Raw genomic sequence first — 23,405 nt, forward strand, 5'->3', positions numbered from 1 at the left:
TTAGCAATAATAATGCTACTTTTCCTTCAGACGTTTAGCCTTCAAGTAAAGACAGAATTTGAGTGATGATTGAAACTATGACAGCCACAACAATTTATTCAGTGTAGGCATGTATTATTTATATTTTTCTAGAGAGGGCAAAACTTGGGCTTTTGGGGAATGAGGAACCAAAAGCCAAAGTAATGCCAGAGGAAAATAAATATTTTCTGACTGTCATTTTTTATTTGAAGTTTCAGTGCTTTACTCTGTAGATTTTCTTTTCTAATAAAAAAATACATCTTTTCTTTTTGGAGAGTGGCAAAGGATTATTTTTATTTTAAGGGAAAATATACCTCAAATAAGATGCAATATTTAATTATTAATATTGCAATGTATCTTTAAAATATTAAGAATAAAACACTTGGTCCCTGAAAAATACAATATTTTATACTTTGAATGCAGCATCATATAATATTTTTGTTTATGAATACAGTGTTCTTTTCATTCTGCTCGTTTCACTTTCCATCTGTTCATATAAATCTCTCCAGGTTTTTCTAAACTTATCCTGTTAATCATTTCTTATGGTGAAATAGTATTCCATTCCAACCATATACCATAACTTGTTCAGCCATTCCCTAGTGTGTGATAGACATTCTCTTAGTTTCCAATTTTCTGCCACTACAAAAAAAGTTGCTAAAATATTTTTGTGCAAGCAGGTCCTTTCCCCTTATATCTGATGTGTTTGGTTTTCAGATCTAATAGTGGTATTGCTGGATCTAAGGGTATGAATAGTTTTATGGCCCTTTGGGCATGATTCCATTTTGCTCTTCAAAATGCTTGTATCAATTCACAATCCTACCAGCAGTATATTAGTGTCCCAGTTTTCCCATATCCCCATCAACTTTTATTATTTTCCTTTTTGGTCCTATTGGCCAATCTAATAAGTATGAGGTGGTATTGCAAAGTTGTTTTAATTTGCATTTCTCTAACCACATATTTCCTTTTAGAATGTATTGTACATTATGGTGTAATTTGTTGGTCAAAGCCTAAAACTTCTTTTCTTTTTTTCTTAGATTTATCAAATAGTTTCAAGTTTATTGAACATCCAGGTTATTGAGTTCCATTGTTTCTGATTGCCTCTTATCTAATCTGTTTTTCATTGACCTATCTCTCTCTCTCTCTCTCTCTCTAAACCCTCATTGTCCATCTTAGAATCAATACTGTATATTGGTTCCAAGGCAGAAGAGTGGTAAGGGCTAGGCAATAGGGGTTAAGTGACTTGTCCAGGTTCACACAGCTAGGAAGTGTCTGAGGCCACATTTTAAACTAGGACTGCTTCTAGGCCTGCTCTTAATTCTCTGAGCCACGCAGCTACCCCCATTTCTATTTTTTAACTAATATAGATGGTTTTGTCGACTGCTCTTTTATAATAGTTTGGGATCTGTAAGTGCTATTTTACCTTTGTTCCTATGTTTTTTCATCATTTCCCTTGATAGCCTATATTTTTTATTTTTCCAAATGAATTTTTTAAAAAATCAAGTTTTATCGGTTATCTTTTTGGCAATTTGATAAGTATAGCATTAAAAGTGTAAATGAACTTCTGTGGTATTGTCATTTTTATTATATTGGTATGGCTCAGGCATAATCACTCTGTTTCTCCAAGTATTTATTTCTTTAAGGAGCACTTTGTAATTGAATCCATGCATGAGATTTCTCTTTGTATTATTGCCTCTTTAATTTAATTATTATTATATAGAAATGCAGTTGATTCTTGTGGGTTTATTTTGTACCCCATAACTTTGAAGCTTCTGATGATTAATATCGTTGCTGATTTTAGATTTTTTCCAAGTAAGCCACTCTGTTGTTAGCAAATATTTCTCATACCTTTAATTTCTTTTTTCTTGTTTTGTAGTTATTGCTGGCACTTCTGGTAGCGGTAAAAGTGGCTATCTTTACTGCTCTATTTTCTGGAAAAAATTTAGTTTCTCCTCATTTCACATGATGCTTGCTTTTAGTTTTAGATACTTTAAAAATATTTTTGAGAAGTTCCTCTTATAATTTTTAGTTTTTTTCTTTAAGCGTAAGTAAGTATCATATTTTTTCAGTCTTTCCCTGCTTTTCTAGAGAGAATTATTTGGTTTTGAATGTTTATTTTTAATTTGATTAATTTGATGTATTAATTACATAATGTTGAACGATTATCCTTGCATCCCTGATATAAATCCATCTTGACTATAATGAATGATTTCTTGGATCAATACCTGCAGTCTCTTTTACAAGATGTTGTTTTAACATTTTTGAATCACTATTCATTGGTGATTGACTTATAGTTTTCCTTCCCTGTTTTATCCTTCCCTTGTTTAGGTAATTAGAAATATATTCCATAAAAATAGATTCTAGTAGGACGGTTTCTTTTTTCGTTTCTGAGAATAATTAGCATAGCATATATGCAGAATGTTCTTTGAAAGTATGATAGAATTCTGTGAATCCATTAGGATCAGGGTCTCCTTGCCACCCCCCTCTCCCTTACACACGCACTCACTCTCTCTTTCTCTCTTTCTTTCTCTCTCTCTCTCCCTCCCCTTCTCCCCTTCTTAGAATAGATAGTAAGTATCAATCAGGCAGCAGAAAAAGCACTAAGGGCTAGGCAATTGAGGTTACTTGCCCAGATCACACAGTCAGGAAGTGGGTGAGGCTAGATTTGAACCTGGGACCTCTTATCTCTAGGCTTCACTCTATCTACTGAGCCACCTATCTTCCCTTGTGTTTTATATTTTTGAAGGTACTTTACTATTTTGTGTTGTCAGTTTTGTTAGCAGATGGCTGTCTAATAGGTCTGATTATTATTTTTTTCTTCTCATTTTGTCATGATTTCACCTTGCACACAACTTGCTATTTTGTTGATTTGATTTTCTGCCCCCTTCTTTTTAATCAGCTTCACTAAAGGTTTATTTGTCAAAGAACTAGCTTTTTTATTTTATTTATCATTTGTTTTTCTGTTTACAGTTTATTCTCTAATTATTAATATATCATACTTGTTTTAGGATGATTTGTTTATTGACATTTTAATTTTTAAAAACATAGTTAACTCATTAAACCTCCCCTTTTTTATTTCACTAATGAATAATTTGCAAAGACATGATTTTTCCCCTAAGGACTTCTTTAGATGTATGTTGGTTTTGATATGTTGTTTCATCATTATCATTTTCTTTCACATAATTGTTAGTTACTTCTATAATTTTTCCTTTGACCCATTCATTACTTAGAATTTTATTAAGTTTCTGTTTGTGTCTGCGTGTCATGTTTGTTTTCCCTGAACTCATTACTGTTTTTATTATTTCATTGTCTTTAAAGGACATATTTGCTATTTCTGCTTTTTATATTTGTTTGCAGTATATTTGTGCCACAATACATGGTCTTTTTTGTGAAAGTTCTATGTGCTACTTAGAAATAATGTGTATTCTTATTTTAGTTCCTTTTAGAAGGCGCCATATAAACCATAATGCTAGTTTTTCCAATAATTTGTTCATTTCTGTATTTTCCCTTTTGTCTATGTTTTTGTTAGAAGACTTATCCAAAACTGAGAGAGGGACATTGAAATCTCCTTTTATAATTATATTATCTATATCTTCTTGTAGTCTAGTTAACGTTTACTTTATGAATTTAGATGCTAGAATTTGAAGCACAGAAGCCTAATAATGATATTGGTTTGTTGTCTATGGTTTCTTTTAGTATAATCTAGTTTCCTTGTTCATCTCTTTTTATGTTGTGAATGGTTTTGCTTTTTCTAATAGCATGATTACAATTTCTCTAATTTTTTGATTCATTTGATACATAAGGAATTTTTTCCATTACCATGTTTTGCACACACACATGCTCGCATGTGTGTATGTGTTTAATTTATTATATGCAAAAGATGTGGGTTTTGTTTTGGTTTTATATTCTTATTCTGAATTTTTTTTACTCTTTTTCATTTTATTGCATCATTCAATCCATTCACATTTAAAGTTAGGAATCATAAGTTTCTATTTTCCAATGTTTGTCTCTAATACTGTGTTTTCTCTCCCAAATTAGGATGTTCCCCCTCTTCATCTATAAACACAGTACTACCAATTCAATTATCTTAGCTTAACCTTTTTTAAAGCAACTCTCTTTCTACCTCCTTTTCTCTTCCTTTCAAACCCTCTGCCACTTCCATTTTTAACCCATTTCCCAAGTTTTAGAGTTTTGCTTATTAACTCCTTATCTTTCTTGCTTTTATTTAGTTAATTCTTCACCTTTCCCCCCTTTTCTTAGTTAAGTAGTCAAATAGAATCCTTTTCTTCATCTTCATCTTGTTTTGTTAGTTTATAAAATGAAATTTAATCTTTTTCTAAAATGGATTATCTGCCTTATTCTTTTCAATATTTTTCTTTCCTTTTTATTGACCTTTATTTATTTATTAAAACTGTGTACTAGTTCTGAGGCAGAAGAGTAGTAAGGGCTAGGAAATAGGCGTTAAGAGATTTGCCCAGGATCACACAGCTAGGAATTGTTTGAAGCTATATTTGAACCCAGGACCTCCCTTCTCTAGGCCTGGCTCTCAATTTACTGAGCCACCTAGCTGTCCTCCTTTTTTGCCGATGTTTATTCTTGGCCCTTAGATTTATTTATTTCTCCCCCACCCCACCCCTTTCTAGTCTTCATGCATTGAAAACTTTTGAAGTACCTGTGTTAGGTTCCCTCTTATAAAAACTTCTGTTATTACGTTGTAGATCTTGCTTCCTGCCTCCCTTTTGTCTGTTGTGCCTCATTTAGAAATACCAGTTCCTGAAGGTTATAGAGAGGAGATTGTCCTTTGGTATGTTCTGTGTAATTTATTAACCTTTACCTTTCCTTTGGTCATTCCTCCCTCAGTCTCCCCTTAGTTTCTCAAAATCTTCTCCCTAGATCAATGTCCTCCCCCTCTTCTGAGTATTAGTTACTCCCAGGAACTTGATTTCTCCCTTCTTCTGAAGTACATTGAGGGTTCTCTCAGCATCAAATCTTTCAATTACCCACCCACTATAAGATCCCCATCCCCATCTCCCTTAATAGAGTACAGTTGTACCTTGTTTTACATGACCAATACATTCAAAACCCTTTGTGCCTTCATATAAGTTGAAAATGATGCATAATTGAGAACCTCATTATTTGATATGAACATTTGATATGAACTTGTTATGTGAACATAACTACGTACTTAACTACTTTTATTAGGTTTATCAGTACCAGACTGATGCAGAAACTAATGTTTCCTGCAAAACGGTGTAATGATTTGCACTAATTCTTCTCAGAGTGAAGAAAGCATGGTTGAGTGAATTGCTGTGAAACTATATGTTGCTTGGGAAAATGGTGTGAATTTAGCATGTAATTATTTTACATATTTTTCTGTCCTTTTTTTTTTGATTGTCAGTCATGAATATCTGAATTTGCATTTGTTGAGTTTGTATAAAACAAGGTTGTACTGTACCTTTCTTCTTATATAGGAGCATTTGTCTTCTTCCTCTTTTCATTCTCTCTTTGCTTCATAAAGCATTCTCCTGTAGACTTTTTCCTTCTTGAGAGACTACAGGAGTTTTCTTCTCCTTTGTTGTTAGCTTTTGACTATATATTTCCCACTGTCTTCTTATTCCCCACTACTCTTTTAAGCTCCTTTCCATTTTGTTATTTAATATCACAAAAAACACCAATTCACTTGTAAATGGTATGTCATGAGATTTAGTCCATGTTTCAGACCTGTTTCCCTACCATCACTTACATTTGACTTCTCTATAGCTATTTTGTAGTTGACCTTGATTGCTGAATTTGTTTCCCCTTTTTGTATTTCTTTTGTATAGGTTGCTTGAGAAGCAAATAACTTCTTCATATCCGGTTTTGTTTTAGGAATGTTTTAAGCACTTTTTAAAAAAATTTCATATCCAGCTCAGATTTGCAGAGTAGATCACCTTGAACTTCATCTTGAATGCCTTTGCTTTTTGGAACATATTATTCTCTTTATTGACATTATTTCCTCCTGTGGTTTCTGGTGGGTATAGAATAGTATTGTGTTATTTGAATTTCTTTTCTTTTATATTTGAAGGTCTTTCTCCTGGTCGCTTGTAGTATTTGTTATTTGTCATTGGAATTCTTAAGTTTAACTACTATGTCTTGGAGTTTGCAGCATAATATATTTTCTAATATGTGGATTATTTTGATTGGCACTTTGCCTTTTGTGATCTGAAGTCTGAGTAATTTTATTGTATTATTTCTTGTCCTGCTTCTAGGAGTGTGGTGGATGAGGGGGTTGGGATGTCAAATAAGCCCTTTAGGGATTAGGAATTAATCTTCCTTGCTATTAGTTCATCTTGTTTTTAACTTTGTTTGGGTTCTTGGTGTTCCAGATCATGAAGAGAGCTTTTCCTCTGGCATATTTTATAGAGGTTTGATGCATCATGAGGTTTGGGCAAAGTATCTATCTTGTTGGTGACATGACTTAAAACTCCTAAGAATTCTTTTTTTAAATCCTTAACCTTCTGTTTTAGAATGAATACTGAATATGTTTTTTAAGGCAGAAGATTGGTAAAGGTTAGGCAACTGGTGTTAAGTGACTTGCCCAGGGTCATGCAGCTAGGAAGTGTCTGAGACTAGATTTGGATACAGGTCCTTCAGATTGCAGAACTGGTGCTCCATTGACTGGCTACCTAACTCATCCAAGTTCCTAAAAATTCTTAAACCATTTCTCTGTGATCTGCTTTCCTAGTCACTTGTTCTTTATTTTAGACTTTAAATTTTATTCTATTTTTCAATCTTTTGATATTTTTGTAATTCTTGTTCTGATGGAGTCATTGTTGGTTTGTTTTTTTCTAAGTCCTACTTTTCAGACTCTGTTATTTGGTAAGGCTTGCCAATTTCTCAAATAAGCTAGCTACATATTCTTTAAATTTTTCCTATGTAGTTTTTGTTTCATTTTTTCATCTTGTTTTATTTCTCAGGAGTTTAGGGGTTATTTTAATCTTTTATAACACTAAAAAATGTAAATCAAAGAAGTTGTTTAGATTTCTCAAGAAAAAGGAAAAGTTCAAATACTGAAGCATTTACATCAGACTAGGGAAAGAGCTGTTGATTCATTGTGAATACTCATGTTCAAGATGACTGCCTGAACAGAAGCCAGCTCCCTCATTTCCCCACACTCATGGTAGTTAGAAATCTGAAATTTGTGCTAGAGTAAATAATAATCAAGAAGTTCAGTAAGAACCTTCAATATACTGCTTCTTCTAGCTCAGTATGTGCATGTATGTACTCACATGCATTACATGTGCTCATGCATACACATTCACTCACACTCAGCCAGAATCCTTTGGGCAATAGAATAAGACCATCAAAGTTGCTGCCAGCACCGACAAGTTTTATAAACTTCTTTACAACCAGAGAAAGAATAGATACACTTTTAGCATGTGGTGGTTCTCTCTGTTCATTAGCAGCAAGAATAAAATTGTCAGCTCCAAATGGGTTATATACCCATACTGGACCCTTGGAAGACCTGGGGAGTCTGGAAATGCATGATTTGGACTGGTACACTTAAAAGAGTCCGAAATCCTTAATACCTTGTCCTGGGATGCCAAATAGGACCCTAAAGAGCTCTGCTCTGAACCTCAGAGTTTCAGGCCAGAGAATTTAAACCTAGGTATTGAATATCTGAGTAAAAGTGTAGGACTAAGTAGGGCTGACCATCTCACCTAAAAGTGCTCTTGGCCATGGCACAAGCTTCAATTCAGGAATCAAAACTAAAACAAAACAAAACTAAACTAAACCAAAAACTCCTTAAAACAAAAAATGATCACTTATCAAAAACCATAATAAATCTAGAGATCTATCTGAAAGGAGATAGCTTTGTAACAATCACAAGCAAACATTTTAAAAATGGGTTTTCAGCAAGGATTACATGAATCACGAGAAGAAATGAAGGAATACATTTTTAAAAAATGAAACAAAGTTTCTGGAGGAAAGATTAAAAGTGTTTAGAACACACAGTGGTAAACTTTTCCCAAGTAATAGACTCCCTGAAAACTAAACTAAATCAAATCAATGACTGAGACCCAAGAAATATTAAGATAGAAAAAAATAAAAGAAAATGTAAGCTGTCCAACTAAAAATGGCTGACCTGGAAAACGCATCTATGAGATATAATTTATGAATCACTATTCTCTCTGAAATCTGTGGTATAGAAAAAGTCTAGACCTGATATTTCAAAGAATCATATGTGAAAACCGCCCAGATTATTAGAACTAGAGGGCAAAATATAGACTCCTGAATCAGGAAATTTAAGAAAGATAATTTGAAGGATTACCATTGATTCCTTAATTCCCAGACCTTATATCTTAACCTTATTGAAATCTCTATAGCAATAGCCTTTAGGATATAATCTCTTCTTTTTAGGTTTTCGTGACATTTCACTCCTACAGTTTCTTATATGTCCAATTACTCTTTCTTATTTCTTTGCTATTTCTTCAGCCAGGTCAGTCCAGGAACTGTGGGTTTTCCTCAAAGCTTTGTCTTGGACCCTTTCCTCTTTTACCTCTTTACTACCTCTATATTATCTTACTTGGAGATCTCAACAGCTCCCTTGAATTCACTTATATATGCTGAGGATTTCCAGTTCTAAGTACCTAGCCCTAATCTCTCTTCTCAGCTTTAGTCCCAGTTTACCAATTAATCCTTATAGGTCTCAAACCAGATATTCTGCAGGCATCTCAAACTAAACAAATATAACTCATCCTTCTCTCCAGAGCTTCCTTTTATACCTTACTTTATTGGTTCGTTGTCACAGAATAGGTGGCAATGTGTTTGTTATAGGACCTCTTTCATCCTGTTAAGAGGAGTGGCAACCTCTCTTTTCTGTTTAGTGAGGACTAAAACCTCTGGTGTAAGGGATTGCTGAACCTTTTTTGTGGCTGCTCATCTACCTTTGGTGTCCATCTTTTACCCACTCTCACCTGTGGCTCCAAGAAGCATCTCAACAGATAGGCCAAACCAGGTTGAGATTAATTGACAGCCCTCAAACCCATAGTGAGTTAGGGGGATGTCTATTTCTGGCATGTGAAGATTTCCTCCTGCAGAATGGGAGTAGGAGAACAATTTGTTCCTATGGCCATGAAGGTGGCTGAAGAAGTTTGGTTAGCCATCAGATATGCCATGGTCATCCACTGCATCAGAGTAGTGCCAGTCCTCTTGATTTTTGTCTTGCCATTGAACTTTGATGACTAGAAGACAGAATGAGCCTGACAACTCAGCGAAATTCTGCCTCACTTAAATTCAGTTCATACACAATTCATCAACCCATAATGCCATTGGTCCTCTGAAAGGAAAGATGAGTGAAAACTTCCTTATTATTATCAAGGTCATCACCATCACCCTCCCATTCACTCAGGCTTACAACCTTGATTTCATTTTCAGCTTTTAATTTCTACTTCCATCCATCTAAATTATTGCCAAATCTTGTCATCCCCCCACCCCATCCCAGTAATGTTTTCTTTTTTTCCCAGTTACATGAAAGAACAATTTTTGGTATTAATTTTCTATCATTTTGAGTTCTTAAATTCTATCCCTTGCTTTCTCCCTCCCTCCTTATACACCAACCCAGAGAAGTAGAAGATTTGGTATTGATTATACATGTGCTCTCATACAAAATATTTTCATATTCTTCTTATTATGGAAGAAGACACATTAAAAAACAATGAAAAATGGTATTTTTGATCTGCATTCAGGTTCCATCAGTTCTTTCTCCGGAGGGATAATATTTTTCAGCATGAGCCCTTTGGAATTGTCTTGTTCTCTAACAAGAGTTAGAGAACATCTCCTCCAAACATTAATGGTTTTCCTTTTCTGTCATATTAACTAATCTGCTAGGTGTGAGGTAATACCTTGCAGTTTTTAAAATTTGTATTTCTCTAATTAGTGATGTGGAGTATTTTTTTCATATGGCTAGATAGCTTTGATTTTTTTCTGAAAACTGCCTATTCATAATCTTTGAACATTTATCAATTAGAGAATGGCTTGTATTATAAATTTGCCTCAATTCTCTATATATTTGAGTAGTGAGGTTTTTGTCAGAGACCCTTGCTGTAAACTATACCTGTCCCTCCCCCTTTTCTGTTTTCTTGGTTGCAGTGGTTTTGTTTGTGCAAAACCTTTAAACTTGATATAATTAAAATTATTTATTTTATCTCTTGTAATGTTCTCTAACTCTTGTTTGGTCATAAATTCTTTATCCATACATCTGTAGGCAAACTGTTTTATACTTCCCTAATTTGCTTATAGTATCTCCCTTATGTCTACATCATGTACTTATTTTAACCTTTACATGATATATGAAATGAGATATTGAACTATAATCTTATTTCTGCCATTTTGTTTTCCCAGCAGTTTTTGTCAAATAGTGATTCTTACCCCCAAAGCCTGGATCTTTGGGTTTATCAAATACTAGTTTACTATGTTCATTTTCTTCTGTGTATTGTTTGTATAGTCTGCTACTATTTTTTAGCCAGTACCAGATTATTTTGATCATTATTGCTTTATAGTACAGTTAAGATCTGTTATGGCTAGGCCAACTTCCTTCACTCTTCTTGACCCCCATTAATTGCTTTGATATCTTAACTGTTTCTTCTTCCAGGAAAAATTTTTAAATTATTTTTATTAGCTATGATATATTTTTTGGTAGTTTGATTAGTGTTGCACTAAATAAGTAAACTAATTTAGGTAGAATTATCATTTTTTGTTATATTGATTTAACCTAACAAGTGAGAATCCCTGGGTCAAAGGGTATCTTCTCTATCTTATTTGCATAATTGCAAATTGCTCTCCACAACTGTGGGAGTAGTTCACTTATTTTTCATCAGCTGCTTCCAAATTGACTATCTTGTCTTTTGACATCTTTGCCAGTTTGTCTCTAGGCCTGGCTATCAATCCACTGAGCCACCCCACTGCCCCCTATGTTCAGTTTTATATCCATTGGGCTCACATTGTTTTTCTGATTCTACTTTTTTTTTTTGTATTTTGCCATTACATTTGAATTCCTCATTTTTTTAATATAGTGATATTGTCTTATGTTTGTGTACCAAAATTTGTTTACCCATCTAATCAATGGGTACGTACTTGGCTCCTGTCCTATGCTCCTACAAAAAAGTACTAGTATGAATAGCTCTTTCAGGCATTTCTGTGGTACTGAGATCTTTACGTTAAAGATTGTGGACATGTTCTTCAAATTTTTAAATATATAGTTCCCAATTACTTTCTAGAATGCTTAATTTCACTAACAATATCTTATTAATGTGCCTGTGTTAACAGCCCTTACAACATTACCAGTTTTCACCTTTCTATCATCTTCACTAATTTTCAGTGTGTATAGTTTTGTTTGAATTTCTTATTCATTATTTAATTTCTTTCATATTATTGTTGATAGTTTGTAGTTCTTTTGAGAAAGGTTAGCTTATATCCTTTGACCATATATTACCTTTGTATCTTGAATGTGAGAATTTTATCAGAAACATTTGATGCAAATCCCCAATCCATGACTTTCTTTTTTTCTAAGCCTTTTTTTTTTTTTAAGCAAAGGCCTTTCAATTTCATGAAATAGATATTTTCTATTTTTATCTTTTCTGCTCTCCCTTGTTAGGATAAAAATTTTCCTTTTCTATTAAAATCTCTGATCTTGTTCTAATATTTTTGTGATATGAGCTTTTAAATTCAAATTGCATAAGCATTTTGAGCATTTGATGGAAGATCATTGGTCTACACCCATTTTGTGCCAAATAGATAAGAAAGTCCTTGCCCTGTGGTAGGTGCTAGGATAAGAAGAAAGATAATTGTACCCTTATACCAAGAGTTTGAGGGGAAACTGTATTCAAACATTCTGCTGGTGAAGGAAACTTTGTGTAAACAGATAAAATACAAAATATGTGTGAAGCAAATGTAAAGTAAATTTTCAATATATACATACTATATGCTAAAACTAAGGTACTGTAGAGCCAAAGACAAAAAAAAAAGTCCCAGCACTCAAGAACTTTACATTCTGATAAATATTCATATGTGTAAATAAATATAGAATATATATTAAGAATATACAAAGCAATTTTGGGGTCACTGGTAACTTGGAAGAATCAAGCAAGGTCTTATGTAGGAGATGGTAATTAAGTTGAATTTTAAAGAAAGGAATGTTTATTATAAAATAACAGTATATTATAGGACATATTTAGAATTAGAAGAAAATTTAGGGGTCATCCATTCTAATCCCAACATTTTATAAATGAGGAAATTGAAGACCAGAAAGGTTCATTTGCTTGCCCTTTATCATAAGGGTTATACTTCCCAGAGGTGGAATTTGAATTTGGGTTATCTCACTCCAAATCCAACATTCTTTTCAATGTATCACATTGCCTCCTTTCTTTAGTAATTTCTTTTTGTTGCACATTATTCTGAAGAGAATAATTTCAATATGCTTTACACATTTAATAATACTATAAAGTCAGAAGAGAGAACAAGCTGTCATGGATACTGACTAGGTTTAAAAGGGTTCTTAAAAAAAATAAATGCTCAGTACTGCTTACATTCTACAGACTGCCCAAATGAGAAGGAGATTTGAGAAGAAAAAGCTATTATTCATGGTTGAGTAGAGTAGAATTACTTTCCTCTGACAAACCTAATAATAAATATCATCATGCAAGTCTTCTTAGTTAAAAAATTGTTATGTGCTCTTGATACATTTCATTCCTTCTTTGCATCTTAAAAAATTGAACTTTATGAAAAATAGAATTGAAGAATTACAATCCTAGACTCTCTTATCCATAACTTAAATTATTTCAAACAATCCATTAAGTTATGCCCTAAAACATAGCTTCAGTAAACCAAACCTCTGTTATTTTTATTGTGCTCTGTTTTTTTTTTTCAGTGGCAGGGCAGTAGGGGTTGATTAAAAAAGTTCTACTATTTTGTCTGTTTGACTGAAAATAAGACATAGAAATTGGGTTTTTTATTTCTGCCCCCTTTTATTGAATATGTAGAACTAATATTTAGGTTCTCCAGAGAGAAAAATAAGTTCATTAGTGGCTATTTTAAGTGAAATGAATATTGATTTTTATAAACTTGTTTATTCACAGGAGCATTTACCACAATTTTATAAAATGTTAATAAAACATTACTTATATTTTACACTTGTATTTGTGTATTCACATGAAAGCCTAATTACAGAAGATAAAACAACCAGATTGTGTGTAAATTATACATGTAGAATTGTTTCATCCCCTCTTCTTTAAAAGTTTTCTTTTTTTTTTTGAGTGATTGAAAGTGACCACAAACTCTGAATAGTTTTTGTTACATTTAAACATTGGTCATCATTGCATGAGATAAAATTGTAGGTATTTAACAAATATTTATTGACTGAATGTATAAATGAATTGGAGATAATTGCTTCATCATACCCACTGAGTACAAATGTTATTGAATTTGTTAGTTATATTCTTAACTTCCACTAAAATGTTAGAGATATTTTTTCCCCCCCTAAGGAAACTTGTATACAACAAATTGCTTTTTTTGTTTTGTTTTGTTTTGTTTTTTCCTTTTTTTATTTAGAGTATTCTTTCATGGTTACATGACTCATGATTTGTCTTTCCCTCCCTCCCCCCAGCTCTTTCCTCCCCCTCCCGAAACTGACAGATAGTTCCGTTGGGTTATACATATATCAAAACTTATTTCTGTGTTATTTGTGTTTGCAGTAGAGTGATCTTTTAACATCAAGACCCTGACCATATCCCTATCACATTACGTGATGGATGGAACACATATTTTTCTAATGCATTTCTGTTTCCACAGTTCTTTCGCTGGATGTGGAGAGTGTTCTTTCTCACAAATTCCTCTGAACTGTCCTGGATCATTGCATTGCTGCTAGTAGAAAAGTCTATTACATTTGATTGTACCACAATGTATCAGTCTTTCTCTCTGCATCAATTCCCGGAGGTTGTTCCAGTTTACATGGAATTCCTCCAGTCCATTATTCCTTTCAGCACAATAATATTACATCACCAACATATACCACAATTTATTGAGCCATTCCCCAATTGATGGACACTCCTCATTTTCCAGTTTTTTTGCTACCACAAAGAGCACAGCTATAAATATTTTCATGCAAGTTGTTTTCCTTATCTCAGCAAATTGCTTTTTGAAAGAAAAAGTTATTAGATCTCATTTCTCTAGTTTAATGACTAAAGAATTTACTGCTTTTTAAAAAAAGTTTGTCTAACTAAGAAGGTACAAAACTAAGTGACCTAGATTTTTTTGGATTAAGAGTAAGTTTAAGGGACCAGTAGGTAGCACAGTAGATAGAATGCTAGGCCTGGATTTGGGAAGACTTGCATTCATATCTGGTCTCAGACATTTCTTGCCTATGTGACCGAGAGCAAGTCACAACCCCATTTACCTAGCCTTTGCCACTTCACTGTTTTAGAATTGATACTAAAACTGAGGGTAAGAGTTTAAAAAAGAAAAAAAGTAAATTAAACCTGAATTTTAATATACATGCTATTTTAAATTCTAAACTGATATTATGATTTATAACTACTCATACTAAAATGGGCTGAAATCTCTTAATTTTTTTAAAGCTATGAACTTAAAAGCTAAACAAAATAAGGATTTCCTTAAGTGTGGTCAAATTATATCATTATAATTATACATGAAATTGTGAATCTATTACATAAAGTCTATTTATCTTTTTAAATGTAAGTAAATTCAACATGTAATTTTCAAAGCTATATGTTTTATCTGTAATAACTTCTGTTTTTTTTATTCTCTTTTTTTCGCTAATAGGGAATCCCTATCCCCTTCTCTCCCTATCTTTCTCTCCCATTGGAAAAAGAAGAAAAAAACCCCTTGTAACAGTTTTCCATGTCCAAAAATTTATGTCTCATTCTGCATATTGAATCAGTGGCCTCGTTGTCAGGGTAGCATCCTAAATGGTGAACATTTGGTACTCTGCAATTTTAGTCCTTTCATTGATCAAACCAATTTTTGGTCGAATGAATGATTTTCTGTTATAGGCAAACTTGATTTGTATGGCTACTTTGATAAGTAAATAAAAGGGAATGGGAGAGAGGCACAAAGGAGGATTATCTTTTGAGGAGAACATTTTTTTTTTTTTTGTGGAGAGGGAGGTAAGGGGAGGTAAGAAGAATATAGAAAGGGAGAATACAGTTCTTATTAGGAATCCAGGTAGCAGTATAGGAAGACAAGTTGCCTTAGTAACATTTTACTTTGCAAAAAGGAAATAAAATAACTACTGAAACATCATGAAACTACCTCCTCCTCTTACTTCTACTTTCTGAAATAATAAAATTAAGTTCTAATATATTATGTGGTAGGTAGGGGGGAGAGGCAAGAAGAAAAGGTCCTTTCCAAAAACGTGCCAGTATATAATCTTATTAACAGGCTATGAATAAGAATTTTACTAGTATAATATAGTTTTGTAGGAAATTTGTCTATTTTAGCTGTGAGGTAGAGTTTTATTTCTGTCAATTTGCCTTCCCTTCTTCACCCCAGATGTGTTTTTGGAATGTACATAAAAATAAAATTTCATTATTTGGAATTTTTAGGGATTATGTTCGAAGTGAACTGGAGTCAGCCTATGAAGGACCAATGTACTTAGAGCCTTTGTCTATGAATCGTTTCACCACAGCTCTAATAGGTAAGTGTAATTGGCAAAAATAGGAACTTGGGTAGTTCACCAACTTTTCTTAGGGAGGGATGAACATTAGAAGTGAATATTGAGTCTTTTCCCTTTTGAGATGATGGGCTCTAGATTTTAATAAGATATTTTATCTTTTGTATTTTGAGTTTTCTTCATACTCATAAATGAAACATATTAGATTACAGGGTCAGGAGAGAGAGGCAGCATGTTGGACCTGTAGTCAGAAAGACCTGAGTTCAGTCTTTCTGTGCTCCCTAGTTGTGTGACCATGAGCAAGTTATTTTACTTAATACTTACAAAAACTACCTTATAGGGCTTTTTGGAGGCTGACAGGAGATTCTATACTTTGCAAACTTTAAAGCTCTATACAAGCCAATTTTTATTTATAAGTTATTTGAGAGGATTCTTAGACAGGTTCCAGCTTTTGCCACTACTTTTGCTGCCATCTTGGCTCCACCCCCTATTTATAAGTTATTGGTCTGGAGATCTTGGTATGGTATAATAAAAAATGCTAGAGAAGAATTCAAGACATGTGGATTGTAATACTGCCTTAACTAGCTCTACCTATGATTGCAGAGAAGTTAATTTCTGAGAACTTCAGATTTCTCATTTATAAAATTAGGAATTATAAGACCCCTCCCTTTGTGTTTTATGTAGCTGTTACAGAGATCAAATGAAGTAGTATATAAGAAAGCCTTTGTAATGAGTGCTGTACAAATATGATATCACCATTATTGTCTGTCTTTACTATGAAAAATATTTTATTTGTATATCTGAAAATTACAAGTTAAAACAACAGTTTTACATATATAAGGTTATTTTTACATATGAAAATGTCATTTCTTTTTTTCTTTTCTTTTTTTTTTTTATTTTTTAAACCCTTAACTTCTGTGTATTGACTTATAGGTGGAAGAGTGGCAAGGGTAGGCAATGGGGGTCAAGTGACTTGCCCAGGGTCACACAGCTGGGAAGTGTCTGAGGCCGGATTTGAACCTAGGGCCTCCCGTCTCTAGGCCTGGCTCTCAATCCACTGAGCTACCCCGCTGCCCCCAATGTCATTTATTTTTATAAAATATATCAAAGCTTTTTTCTTCATACCCTCTAATTGTTGGGAATAGAAGGAAGATTTATTTTTAGGTAAGGAAATTTGCCTTAATGGACTGAATTGTAACTCCAGTTTTAAGCCTGTATGTGTTTGCAGTCAGTTTGCTTCAGACTGATATATTATGAAGTTTTAGGTAATTATGAAGTTTTAGGACACTAAATTGATTTCTTGTAAACTGTTCAAACCCACGGAAATATTTTGTAAGAAAAGATCCTAGTAGGAGTATGTTTTGTCAAGATTTTAAGTTAGTGTTATCCAAAGAAGTTAATAACATTACTCTAAGTTTTCTACATTGATTACTATGGTGGTCTGCACAGAGATTTGCTGAATAAATGCTTATTAACAAAATTGATCAATATGGCAGGGAAAGCCCGTGCCTTTTAGAATAACTACGAAAGGGGCAGCTAGATAGCTCACTGTAGAGAGTGCCATGCCTGAAGTTAGTAGGACCTGGGTTCTAATTTGGCCTGAGACATCTCCTAGCTGTGTTACTTTGGGCAAGTAACAATTCCAATTGCCTTAATCCTTAACAGTCTTGGAACCAATTCTGGTATCAGCTCTAAGACAGTATAAAAATCATGTTTCTAAATAAAAGAACTACAAAGTTTTACTATCTCTTTAAAAAAGTGACTGTCTTCCCATGTCACTGATATAAGCTTTAAAGGAAAATTAATTTGAAAACATCAGATATTATTATAGGATACAGGGTTCTTAGATATGTTTTTAATTGGTGATATTCTAAAATCAAACACTAATAATGTTGTCTATACATCAGAAGATAAAAAAAGCCATTATTTTAGACCTGGGCCCGGGGATTCCATTACCATTATGGCTCCTTCTCCTAAATAAATAGATTTTACTTCTCTCAAAGAGTGCATCATCTGTGAGTTATATTCACCAGTGAAAGAAGCTAAAACCAGTAACTTTAGGTCTCATCATCACTTGATGTTGGCATAGACTTATGAGAATTTTCTGTGCTTGCAGAGAGTTCACATCATTCTGTATAGGTAAGCTTAAGTGTATGACAGATAGCCATTGCTTTAAGTGCATAAAAGTAACAAATATTTGGGGTGAAAATAGTTAAGTCTTATAGTCCTAAAGTATAATTTTATAATACTTCATTTCCTCTAGTTTTTAGGAATGCTTCTATTTAGCATTTTCTCAGAAAGATCATGTTAATTTGAGTAGTAATCATAAAAACCTAGAACAAACATTACTCACAAAGGGCCACATACTTTTTCAGAATGCCTGGATTTTAAAAAATGTTTATCTGTCTCCTGTGTAAAAATGTTAAAGGCAGGGCAGCTGGGTAGCTCAGTGGAGTGAGAGTCAGGCCTAGAGACAGGAGGTCCTAGGTTCAAACCCGGCCTCAGCCACTTCCCAGCTGTGTGACTCTGGGCAAGTCACTTGACCCCCATTGCCCACCCTTACCAATCTTCCACCTATGAGACAATACACCGAAGTACAAGGGTTTAAAACAAAAAACAAACAAAAAAAAATGTTAAAGGCAAAAAACCAGATGAAATTTCCTTTAACATTTTCATATTTAGGAATGAAAATCATTATGTATAGAAAAATGTTTCAATATTTTGGGACATTGACTTTATTAGTATGAGCATTTCCTCCATTTATGTAGATTGCAACCCTTGATAATTTTGGGTTGATTTTCCAGGGCTGATGTGACCAAAAACTTCACCTAGTGACCACTATTTTTCTAGCAAGCTAGGATCATCTTTAGACAACAGAGTAAATTACTAAGCATAATCTCAAAGCCTTTTCTTCTTGATAAGATGTTTATGTCACCCACCGTAGTATAGTCTTCAAGAACCTAAATGATCTTTGTGGTATTATCAGACTAGAGTTTTAGAAATTAAAAAAAAAACTATTAAAATCATCCATAATATTTTTTAAAGTCATATAAATTCAACATTTATTTGATGCTTATCATGTATTATTATAAGTTATAGATTCTGGGATATAAAAAGAAAAGTCTCTGTCTTCAAGGAACTTAAAATTCTACAGGGATATCAACTTAACTTTCATAACTTAACCTTCATGACTAAATCATTTGGGGAGGCAACATAGTCTAATAATACTATATATAACTCAACCTTGAAACTTAGAAACGTGAATTTTCTCCCAGCTCACTTTTATAGGAAAATCCTCAGGCGTCTACTTTATCTCTTTGCAATTTTAACTATAAAATGTGAGTAATAGTAAGTTGGGTTCCTCTGAAATTAGTTATAAAAACAAAGTAACAGTGACATTATAATTTGAATGAGATATTGTCAGAATTTTTTTCTACTACTATCCTTGCCTTCAGCTTGGAATGATATTATAAAAGTCAGTGGAAATTAGTAGTGCTTAAAATAAAATCACAAAGGAAATATGGATATTAAAACAAAAGGAAATATGGGTACAAAATTCATAGATAATATGAATATAGAATTAATGTTAGAAAAGTTGATATTTGATATACATGAATATGATCCTATAGGTTGACTGCAAAAACCATTAATTAATTACTTTTAGTTTTATTAAGACATTGGTTGAATATTTTGAGTTCACTTTTATTAAATGATAATAATTTTAGTATTCTTTTCCCCCTTTAGGTCAGTTGGTGGTGTGTACATTGTGCTCATGTGTGATGAAAACTAAACAGATCTGGCTCTTTTCTGCTCATATGCTTCCTCTTCTGGCACGACTGTGTCTTGTTCCACTAGAGACTATTGTCGTCATTAACAAATTTGCAATGATTTTTACTGGATTAGAAGTTCTCTATTTTCTCGCATCCAACCTTTTGGTCCCATATAATCTTGCTAAATCTGCATATAGGGAATTGGTTCAGGTAAGACACACATTTACGAATATTTAGTTGAAATATTACCTAAGCACAAATTTTACTTAGCATTTAATTTATCATTTCACATATATTAGTGATGACATTACTAAAACTTTATTAGAATTCTGGTTGGGATTTGCATGACATTTTGGTTACTTGATGGCCCAAGTTTGATTGTTTTGCTGAATTTAGGTTATTCTAAAAGAAGTAAAATAAACATAGTTAAATATCACTCCTGTGGTAATTTATTTTAATTGATAACATATATGAAAACTAGGGTTATATTTTAATTGTTTTATTTAGTCTATTAATTTGAGTTGAACCTTTGCAATTATGTATCAGAATGCTCCCCATAATGTTTTGATCCTAAACAGATAAATCCAGGTCATAAACAATAGAAGTTAGAAAGGTTGAACATCTATCTGATATTAAAAAAATGATGTCTTTGAAAATGCTAATGATGTATTAGCATCTCAAAAATACAATAGATTAAATATTTAAGAGATTAACCTAGTCAACAATATCAGTTATGTCTTAATTTTATCATTTCAAAACTATCACGAATACAAAGTAAAGCGCTAAAAAGTGACCTATGTGGTTATTGTGTGCTATTTATGTATTTTGTATTCGTGTGTATATGTGTCTATCCACTATATAAAGATACAGGAAACCCTCTTGATTTACAGTGTCCAGAATTATGATATGCAAACCCTTCCCCGGCAGTCATAGAAGCATGTCGCTTATGTCCTATTCTACTCTCTGCCTGGATCCACAGCCCCTTGAGCTCATTGGTTGACATCATGTCTTTAAGAGTTTGAGGCTTCCTCTAAAGCAGTGACTTGGGAGAAGAAGAAATATTTCTCTCTATGTCCATTAGGTAGGGCCACTTTTGGGGAAGACATTATGTGTAATACAAAACCTCCTGTAGCTTGACTTACCAGAATGGAAGCAAAGAGAGAGGAGTGCTGGAGAGCAGGGTGATGTGGAGGAATTAGAATTGCTGAGCAAGTGGGAACTAGAGAATCTTTTACTAGTAGGTCAGTAAACATTTGTTAAGAACTCATATTGCCAAGTATTGTGCTAAGTACTGGAGATACAAAGAAAGGCAAGAAACAGACCCCTCTCTTAAGGAGCTCACAGTCTAATGGGAGAAGACAGCATATAAAAAGAAACTTCAAAGCTAGAGGAAGAAGGGCAGACCCAGCTTGGGGGCATGATGAAGTCCAAATGAGAAATGATAAAATATTTACTGTGGACCTTCACTCCTTAAACAGATAATTGGAGGAGCTCCCCAGGGTCTACCCTGAATCCTCTTAAGGAAGAATATAGGAGAGGCCTAAGAGGTTAGGGTACTAAGGAGATCTGAGTTTTAGAGTTGATGTGATATTGAAGAAAGGTGAGTGCCTAGAGATAATGAAGAAATGCAAGTTAGCAGCCAGGTAGGAAGTAGTGAAGTATCTGCTCCGGGCTTCCTTCTTAAATAGTGAGCTAGGAATCGAGGCCTATTCTGTTCATTTCTACATAGGTGTCATAGTAGTCATGATTCCCTGTTGGATTATATCCACCATATATATGAAAAGGAAAGATATCCTATATATTCATAAAAGTAGTTAGTTTATAGTTTAGGAGTAACACTGGCCTGTTGTAAACTTCATTTTAGCAAGAGTAATTACCATAAGCTTTGTAAGATCTTCAAACTAGTTCATCTGATCCATATCTCTGAACAAATTTCATTAATTCCATGCATACCCTTGTGAAACTCAGTTCCCTGCCATCATAATTATCAGCAAATATCTTATCCTAGAAATCAAGAAAATTAATGAGTATGAATTAATATTTTAATAAGGAAACTGAATTTGTAATTTTGCTTATTCACAAAAAATTGATTCAGTGTAACATTTCTTAATGAACAAGTACTCCATTTTAATGTCTTCTTAATCATGAATGTAATTTATTTCACCAGAAAGGATTACATTATTAATATGTTTTGCTTGCTAATTTATTGTAGTCATAGACAATACAACTTAATTAGTTCTAGACAATACATTTTTCCTTAGGTTTTGGTAAAATTATTTCACTTCACTGCATACTTGGAAACATAAAGGCTAAATCTCCATTTTCCAGTGTTGTATTAACTTTCTTTTTGCTTGCTGTTGGATACATTGCATCACAATAATGGGGTGATATTAAAGCAATGGCTAGAAATATTTTAATTATGAAATTATTATATTTATGACCTAGAAAAAAGTTAGGAGAAAAATGGAAACCATGTAGTTTTTGTGTGATCTTATTTTGATAGTGGGGAGAAGATTATTGTTAGGAATAGGCTTTTAGAGGCTTAAAAACTCTTAGAAATCAAGTAGTATAACATTTTTTATTGTGCAGAGGAGGAAACAAACTCAGAGATTAAATGGAAATTCTTATGAAAATACTTGGCTTGAATATAGCATAATAAAAGATATAGTTTTTTTTTCTGTGAACTTTTGTGAATGGAATAACTTATATTTTAGATTTTTTAGCCCACATTCAACTTTTAAAATCTGAGTTTAATATTTATGATCCGTAATATAATTATAAGTTAATAATGTCTAAAAACTGTTCACAGATTAGTAGCAATGTCTACAAAATTAATAAAAATTTTTAAAGTCATATTATTTGTATAATTGCCTGTACAATTGAATTAATTTTTTTAAAACCCTATATTCTATTTGTGAGACACAACACAAATTTATTAAGCACTGTGTTAGGTGATAGAGATCAAAGACAAGTTTAAGGTATTATTATGTATAGTTATTAAAATTGAAATATTATTCTAGTATCTTTATAATTGATTAGAAAAGTCAAATTTTAGTTTATCAAAATATCATTTTTGATTATGAGTTAGATTGTGCCAGTTGTAAAGCTAAGAAATCCAAGATTTTATAATTATTGAGTTCCTTTAATTTTTATTAAAGAAATAAATATTAATCAAAGAAGTCTTGTGAGGAAAGAAAAACGATTATTTTCCTCTGAATCAAAATAAGTTTCTTTAGAATCTTCTCTCTTGAAATATAATTACATAATCACTTTATTAATTTAAGTATAAAATGGTTTCACATATTAATTGGATTTATGTTGTTTCCATATTCAGGTAGTGGAAGTATATGGCCTTTTGGCTTTGGGAATGTCCTTATGGAATCAGCTGGTTGTCCCAGTTCTTTTCATGGTCTTCTGGCTTGTCTTATTTGCTCTTCAGATTTACTCATATTTTAGCACTCGAGATCAGCCTGCATCACGGGAGAGGCTTCTTTTCCTTTTTCTGACAAGGTAATTAGCAAAAAACATTATACCATTTCCCATAGGAGCATAAAACCTAATAGAAGAATGATGAACTTTGTTGTTATTCTTTAGTCTAGCAAATGTTTCATATTATACAGTTGGTTTAGTATTGGGTATTTGCTTTTTATGGCTAGTTTATGGTATTAACAGGTGAGTTTTTAACTTTATTTTAATATGTATTTTTTAGAATACATTATAGAAATAAGTTTAATAAGATTTTCATACTGGTTAAAGAGTACTAGATATAACAAGTTTTAAAATATTTTTATTATTTAGATTGAACTAATTTTCTTTATTGGGAAAACTATTGGAATATCTCATGGTTAGTGAAATAATGCAGAAATAAGATTCATTAAATATTAAATATTCATTCAAAGAAATGTCAAACATTCTTATGTAAATATTTGGTTTAGAAAAAATAATTTTTCCCC

At 32.7% G+C, this 23,405-nt stretch overlaps 1 protein-coding gene across 1 annotated transcript in view; it reads left to right on the forward strand.

Moving 5' to 3' along the window:
- RNF145 (ring finger protein 145) overlaps positions 1-23,405 on the forward strand; it is an 88,825-nt gene that overhangs the window by 27,345 nt on the left and 38,075 nt on the right. The window contains exons 3-5 of the mRNA XM_044664462.1: positions 15,615-15,706; positions 19,427-19,662; positions 22,787-22,962. Coding sequence (XP_044520397.1) covers positions 15,615-15,706; positions 19,427-19,662; positions 22,787-22,962 — 504 coding nt within the window. The remainder of the gene's footprint in view (positions 1-15,614; positions 15,707-19,426; positions 19,663-22,786; positions 22,963-23,405) is intronic.

Source organism: Gracilinanus agilis, chromosome 2 (assembly GCF_016433145.1).
Source record: "Gracilinanus agilis isolate LMUSP501 chromosome 2, AgileGrace, whole genome shotgun sequence".
Taxonomy (NCBI): Eukaryota; Metazoa; Chordata; class Mammalia; order Didelphimorphia; family Didelphidae; genus Gracilinanus; species Gracilinanus agilis.